General features: G+C 43.1%; 1 protein-coding gene across 6 annotated transcripts in view; it reads left to right on the top strand.

Moving 5' to 3' along the window:
- Positions 1 to 336: 336 nt before the first annotated feature.
- Positions 337 to 7,691, top strand: part of HERC2 (HECT and RLD domain containing E3 ubiquitin protein ligase 2) — a 228,751-nt gene continuing 221,396 nt past the window's right edge. For 4 of the 6 annotated variants that reach the window (XM_074992048.1, XM_074992040.1, XM_074992033.1 and 1 more), the window contains exons 1-2: positions 337 to 402; positions 1,388 to 1,495. In XM_074992048.1, coding sequence (XP_074848149.1) covers positions 1,474 to 1,495 — 22 coding nt within the window. In that variant the 5' untranslated portion in view covers positions 337 to 402; positions 1,388 to 1,473. Of the gene's footprint in view, positions 403 to 1,240; positions 1,285 to 1,387; positions 1,496 to 7,691 lie in introns of those variants that run through there. The other 2 variants (XM_074992056.1, XM_074992025.1) reach the window with 1 other exon arrangement.

The following is a 7,691-nucleotide window of genomic DNA, read 5'->3' as shown; positions in this document are numbered from 1 at the left end:
TGTGACGTCACAAAACATTTCCCACGCTGCGTCCTGCGACAGATAGCGCCCCGAAAGCTTCGCGGCGGACTGCAGGGGACGAGATACAAACAGCCACCGGCCCTGCGCAGCAACCCTCCCGCAGCACCAGCACCCGGCCGTTCTCTACTACCCCCCGCCCGCCTTTATGGTGCTGCTTGGCCCCGCCCCTGCCTCTTGGGGACAGGATGTCCCGCCTCCTGCATACTCGCTAATTGGTGGGCACGCTCCGTCTGCGGGCTCGGGGGTTGGCCGCGGAGGGGCAGATTCCTTCTGTTTCCGGTGCTGTAGTTGGGGGATTGGGCCGGGGCGGGGCGAGCGGGCGGCTGAGAAGAATAGCCCGAGAGCCGAGCGGCGGAGGCTGCGCCAGAGGAAGGCGCTGAGGTGAGGCGCAGCCCGCGCTCCTCTAGCTGATGCGCTGGTTCCCCCTCCTCGCGGGGGGGGGGAGGGGGAGTTAATCTCCGCACTGGGGCAGCGGCGGGTGGGAGTCCGGCTCTTTCTGAGCCCTGCCTCGGGCGCCTCTTTATGCAGCGCCTCCGGGGAGCGTTTTAAGGTGGGGGCGAAGAGCGGCCCGGCCCGGCCCGGCCCGGCCCGGCCCGGCCCGGCGGTTGTTGGCGGGGCTGTCCCGTTTCACTGGGGCCGAGAGAGGAAAGGGGGCCTGGCCCGGTGGGGTACGAGGGGGGCGTTTGAAGGGGAGCGAGGCGGAGCGGCGCTCGGGGTGGAGCTCGAGGGGAAGCGGCTCATCCCTGGGGCGGCCGCTGCGTACACCCCGGGCTTCCCCGGGGCCCGGCAGCGTTTCGGGGCGCGCGACGCGTTACTGTCCGGTGCTGAGGCCTCCCCCGAGCATGTGCCGCCGCAAGCGAAAGCGGTAACGTAAGTGGGGAGCGTGACAGCCGGCCCCGGGTCAGCCTCCAGGGGGAGAGGCGAGGCAGGGAGGCTGCTCCTCTTAGAGAGGAGCGTTGTAGGAAAGCTCCCCACCCCCACCTCCCCCCTGTCCATCTGCGTGTGTAACATGGTAATAGCTTTGGGTTGGTCTGCTGCTTGCATAAGCTGGATCAGTTATTTATTTCATGCACCATTTACGGGGCTGAGGGGCAGAAGCGGCCAGCCAGGCCTCTGATCGTGTCCTTCGGTGCGTCAGAAAAAACTGTTTTCACCATCGTGGGCAGGGGCAGGGGAAGGCTTGTGGCTTGCATAGCAGTGAATGCTTTTTCTTGCATTGTCAGGGTGCTATCTTGTGTACGAGAGAGGCAGATTTATATTAATGTGAGTACAGCCTTAGAGGAAATGGGTATCATTCTGCGATTGCCAAGAATACCCAAGAAGCATAGCTTCTTATTTACTAGATTTTTTTTTTCTCCTCTGATAGCACTTCTGCCAGCCTCGAGAAGGCTGGAGAAGGAAAATGTCTTCTGAACCTTTTTGTTTGGCTGCTCAGACTAGGTTTGATTCCAAATGGCTGAAGACAGATTTACAGGTAAGGACGTATTTTTTAGTATAGTATTTTTGTTATGGCATTTTGTGTGTACGTTACCAGGGTTTTTAAAGGTCAATTGGTAACAAACTAAAGAGTCTAACTGTGCTGCTGAAAATGTTTGCAATTTCGGAGCATGCTGCTCTAAGAACGGATCTCAAAGAAGCAAACATTCAAGTGTAGTTTATATTTTGTTTAAAACCATGGTGAAATGTATATTTTTGGGTTTTAGACTTTTTATAAGTTTTGTGTGAGTTCAAAAAGTACTGTAAATATTTTTAGTTTCCTGCATTAGTTTGCTAATATATAACTGACAGCTATAATGTGGAAGAAAAACTGGTTCAGGAGAATTGAAATCTGATCAAGTTACTTAAACCGTGAAGAGTAGGAGCAACTAACTTAGATTTGCAGATGAGTTTCTCAGTAAGCGTGCATGCGTGTTCCTTAAAAATGTTCTACAGGTGGTTGTAAGTTTGTCTTGATTTTTTTTTTTGTGCTGTTTTTGACCTGAGGAAAACTATTGTATCTTGTTCAGAGATTTATTGTAAAAATGGAAAACTAACACCTCTGACTTGAGGTGTTTTGGATTGAAACATCCAAACGTGTTGGACACATGTAGTCATGGGAATAAAAATGTATTCTAATGCTATAGCTTCTAATTTTCAAATCTGTGTTGTGCTTGATGGTATATAGAAGTTCAGGTCAGTAAAGCATGTATTTGGGGTGAAATGCTCAATCAACTGAATGTGTGTGTTGTGGTTTTTTTAGTATTTTACATTTTCAAAGTAATGTCTAAAAACTGAACCTCAAGCAGATATTGAAATAGGCTAGTCAGTATTCTCCTTCAGTTAAAGATGAGGAAACTAAGAGAATAGCATAGTCAAGTGACCTTTCCCAAGACTACATAGAGAGTCTGAATAGCAGAGAGCTAAACCTAGAGTTTAGTTGTTCCTGTGCTTAGGGTCTTTGTCCTAGGGAGCCTGCAGGCTAATGAGATTCTGTTTCCAATATTTTCCATCTAAAGTGTACCAAAACCAGATTCACTACTAATATGCAACTTTCAGCAGGTTGGTATTTTCACATGCATTTTCTGGAAAAACCTTTGTATAGTTCTGTGAGATGAACAAATTCACATTGGATATTAAAGTAAGTCCTTCCCCCTCCCACCCCAACTTCAATGGCTACCTGCAAAAAACAAAATGTTTAGTTAATAAGTTAGTGTCATGTGAATGATAAATGAGGTGCTTTTTATTTCGTAAAGAAAAACATTTTTATATGGCCAAGTTACATATATTTTATAGCTGAGTTTGAATTTTGAGCCAGGCATCTTAAAGATTAGAAGTCACAAACGTAAGGTGTCAATTGCAGACAAAGAGTGGAAACTTACAGTTCAACATGTTGGCTATTCTTTGTGGTGAAATGTGTGTGGTCTTTTTGAATCGTCACATTACAAATTTGTCTGCTCGTGACACTGTCCCTTTGGTAACATACTGAACCTGTGGTGATTGCTGGAGAACATTGTCAACAAAATGGTTTTAGCATCCTGAATTTAATGTGGTTTTTTTTCAGTAGAATGCATTATAACAGCTACAGTAAGTACCTTTCCCTATAGTGTGAATCACTAATGGTTAACTTTCTAAATGAGCTGTATTAACTACTATATTAAAAACTTATTTTTTAGTAACTAAAAGGTAATTTTTTATGACAAGAAAGCAATTACATCCAAAGTGGTCAAAACAGAATTGTCTTAACTGAACCATAAGAGTAATAGGGAGTAGCGATACTGTTTGTCATACCTAGATGCTAATTGTGAAAGTCAGTCCTTTGTATCCCTTTGTTTCTTCTGCAATCTGTTGAAGAATAGTCTTCAACTATTAGCAGGTATTATTGGCAACCTTTTGTTAGAAAAGCAGTGTCCTTATTTATCTTTTCAAATTTAGCTATTTTTTACTGTCATTACACAGGGCCTGTTCCCAGAAACTCTGCATTACTGTATTTACCTTTTTAAATATATCTTGGATATGGGTCCTTGAAATAGTATAAATTATCTACCTAATAGGAAGCAAATTGTTTCTCTTGCATTAGAAGGTTCTGGACTTTGTTACTTAATGTGCATTGGACTGTATTGCCTATTGAGTGGAATAATCCAATTATTCTAGAGCTCTTATGTTTATTTGCAATAAGGTAAGTGGGTCTTTGCCCACAAAAATTTATGCTCCAAAATATGTTAGTTTATAAGGTGCCATAGGACTTGTGGGTTTGTTTTTTTTTTCAGGAAAATGTATTACTTTTTGAGGTGAGAGATCACATTTATTAAATGTGCTGAACTCTTCTTGATATCATTTGCTTCTTCTGCTTTACATGATTGTAGAATGGCTTTATGTCAAGGACCCCCAAACTTTTCTGGTAATGCACTTCAGGAGCTGGGAGCTCTGGCTGGAAGCAGGGTCAGTAATGCAGCTCGGGCAGTAGCCAGGAGCAGAGTCATGGCTGGTATTTGGGGTAGCGTTGGACTGGGGCTGGAGTTGAGCTGGAGACAGAGCAGGCTGGGTGGCACTCCCTCTCCATCCTCTTTGGAGCTGATCGGAGCCCCACAATTCTCCTTAGAATGTTCCTCCAAGCCTCCCCCACAAACAGTTTGGAGACTGCTGCTTTATGGAGTCATCTGTGTGGTGAAATAGTGGTGTTTATCCCAGGATATTAGAGTGACAAGTTAGGTGAGGTAATATCTTTTACTGCACCAACTTCTGTTGGTGAGAGAGACAAGTGTTCGAGCCACACACTGCTTTTCTTCTGGTCTGGGAAAGGTACCCCTAGCATTAGAGCAAAATGCAAATTGAACAGATTGTTTAGCAGAAAGTAGTCAGCTGAGACACAAGAGCCTGCAAGCAGTCCCATGTCTCATTGCAAGGTTTGAGGATTGCAGGTTTCCTCTGAACCTTGAAAGGGGGAAGGAGGGAATATTTTTTTCTCTGAGTAGAACAGCTCCTCTGAGACTTGCACTGTTTTTTGTTGCCTGCTGATAATTTAGTGTAGTTACGTATTTCAAATTTGATGACTCTGGCGAGTATTGTAGATTGAAGCCAATTAAATCCCATTCTCTGTGGAGATAATTAATTTTTTTTTTTTTTTTTTTTGCTCTAGACTGGTATGAAGTTTGTGCACCTGCATCAAAATACCCTATGTAAATAAAACCATGGAACAAATTATTAGTTTGAAAGCGTGGTGTGCAGCCATTCCTTTCTCTGCTATAGTTGCTCAGGCATGTGTAGAACAGAAGGTCCAATGTGAATTATTGAAGTTTGGAAAAAAGTTGAATGAGGTCAGTGGAGATGATATTGCATGAAGCCTAGATGAAAGTGCCCTAATTCTGTTCCAAGATAATAAGCTCTAAGGCTTCAGTGTCAGTGTAGTATGGCATGCTCTTTGTTAGAGTGGGAAACGTGAAACCACCTGCACAAGCACCATTGTTATCCTAAAACTTGTTTGTATTCTTGAAGATGAAACTGCTGAAACATTTTTAGTGATATGCAAACTTTTATTGATAACTTTGTTCTCTCAGCTAATATCCTGGGCTACCTTCTTGGATCATTAAAAGACCAAAGTTTTTTCAAAAATATTTTGAAGTCTTATTTATACATCTTTTATCTCTCCTTTCAATATGACCACTTATGTAATATATCTATTGTTCCTCCACCGGGCATTATGCAATAAGTGAACTTTTTCATGATGCCCTTACCTAAACAAAATGTATGTAGATAGAGCGGCGAAGTCCAAAAACATGTCAAAAACAGAAAGTTCATAGTATGCTGTATCCCAGGTTCAAATAATGGGAAACCAAAATTAATTGTCCTGAACTAATCCTAGATTCTGAAAATTTATCAAGTTAATTGAAGTGTTCACAGGATGAATGATGGAAGGATTCCAAAAGACATCCTGTATGGTGAGCTAGCCTCTGACAAGAGACCTCCCGGACGCCCCCAGTTGCTCTACAAAGATGTCTGCAAGAGAGACCTCAGAGAGGTAGACATCGAGCAGGACAACTGGGAAGAACTGGCAGATGACCGCAGCAGATGGAGGCAGGGGTTACACAAGGTCCTTCAGAAGGGCGAGATGAGGATCGGACAGCTAGCAGAGGAGAAGCGAGTGCACGGAAAGCACACTAAGGACTTGCCAGACACCCACCACATCTGCAAGCAATGCAGCAAGGACTGTCATTCTCGTGTGGGTCTTCATAGTCACAGTAGATGCTGTAAATGAAGTCCTCAATAGAAACTATAAAGGGCGCGATCCATAGTCTATGCAGACTGAAGGATGCCTACTACTAATATAAAATATACGCTTTTTTCAGAAGTACTAGCTGTCACAATTTCTGTTGAAGGTGGTGGGAGTGGTACATTTATGGAAATCCAACATTGTCTTGCTTAGACAGTAACTGTAATAACTGCTTTCTGGATTACTGTGATTAATTATCTCCCTATGTCACTTCATTTTTATTAATTGCCAGTTGAACCTGAAATCTGAAAGTAGTTACATGCTGTCTCCATATGTCGTGACTGCTAACTATTTTTAGATTGTTTCCTCAACTAACATCATATATGCCATCATGTGCTAACAATGCTCACATACTCTGCATATAGGGCAAACGGTAAACACTCTTCGACAAAGAATTAACGGAGACAAAACAGACATCAGAAAGCTCCTAATTCTCAAACCTGTCAGCCAGCACTTTAATGGAGTGGGCCATTCTTTTAAAGAACTGAAAGTCTGTGTTTTTACTGAAAAGGAACTTTAAGGATCGCCTACAGAGAGAATGTGCAGAACTCTCTTTTATATTCAGATTCGACACATTAACCAGTGGTTTGAACTGGGATGGCAATTACCTGGCCCATTAAAAGGACTCTTTTACATACATTTTTTTTTATTGGACCCTGGACTTCCCCCCTCTCCTACTGCCCCTCTTCTCTTCTGATTTGCCCACCTTGATTACAGTTTTTCTGATTTGTCAACCTTGATCACCATTTTTGGTTCTCTGTGCCTTAAGTGTTGAGTCTGTTCTGGTATGGCTATGATCTGAAGAAGTGGGTCTGTGCCATGAAAGCTCATAGCCTAATGAATTATTTTGTTAGTCTTTAAAGTGCTACTGAACTGCTTTTTTTGTTTTGATAGAATATAGACTAACATGGCTATCTCTGTGTTGCTGGTTTGTCCAATCTGCAATGGTTTCCTGGTCTTTGCAGGGAAAAGCAAACCAGACAGGTGTAGATCTCTGTACTAAAACAGGCTGGCGAGAGTAGACATTGCCTGCATGGGACTAGCCAACCAGCACCTTGAAGGCCACAAGAAACAGATGAGTAAGACAAATGTTGGAAGGAAATACGGAGAATTTTGCTAACAGAAGTAGGTCCAATAAGATGTCTCATCCATCCTGTCTTTGCTTTCCAGTATTAGAAAGGCACGGTGCATCACATAATGTTTTTTCTTAAGTCAACTTTTGGTCGTGTGACTAGCTTTTAAACTTACTTAGAGCTCTTCTTTCAACCCCCTGTGACAGTACTGGTCACATCTCTGCAACTTAGCATGTGGATATGTCCTACGTACATGTGTGTGTTAAGTAGAATTTTCAGAATGCTATTTAGAAATTCCTGTTATGGTTTCAGTTTCTCTGTTGGGTGAATGATCTATTGTCTTTCAGTGGAGGTTGCCATTTAGGTTAAACTTACCTCCCTCCCCACTAGTAGAAGCCCAGTTTGATGCCAGACACAGTTGAAAGAACTAGACTGGGCCTACAATAGAGGACAAATTTGAACCTAAGATGTTCAGCTCCAACTACTTGAATAGTGCGATGTATCTTAGTTCGAATTTTTGCAGCCTCCCCAACTATGGGGCTGGGGGAGGGTTTCTCCTGTCAGCTCCCCTCTACTCTTCTCTCTGGAGTCTATGAGAGTATGATCAGGTCTAAGGACCCGCTAATGCGCCTCCTCACAGTGTTGATTTTCTCATAAATGGTGAGGAGGCTGTAGCCTTGCTTGTGGCAGCCTATATAATAGGCTTTCATTGATAGCATAAGCCTGACTTCAGATGCAAAATGATTCTGGCTTACTTGTCATTATTAAACTATTAAGTTGATGACTTTGTCTTTGTTTACTAAGGTTTTAATTTTTTGTAATTAGACAAATATATTCTGCCTTACTGTATT

This window comes from Carettochelys insculpta, chromosome 1, assembly GCF_033958435.1.
Source record: "Carettochelys insculpta isolate YL-2023 chromosome 1, ASM3395843v1, whole genome shotgun sequence".
Classification (NCBI taxonomy): Eukaryota; Metazoa; Chordata; order Testudines; family Carettochelyidae; genus Carettochelys; species Carettochelys insculpta.
The sequence above is the reverse complement of the archived record's forward strand: the minus strand, read 5'-3'. Positions and strand labels throughout refer to the sequence as shown.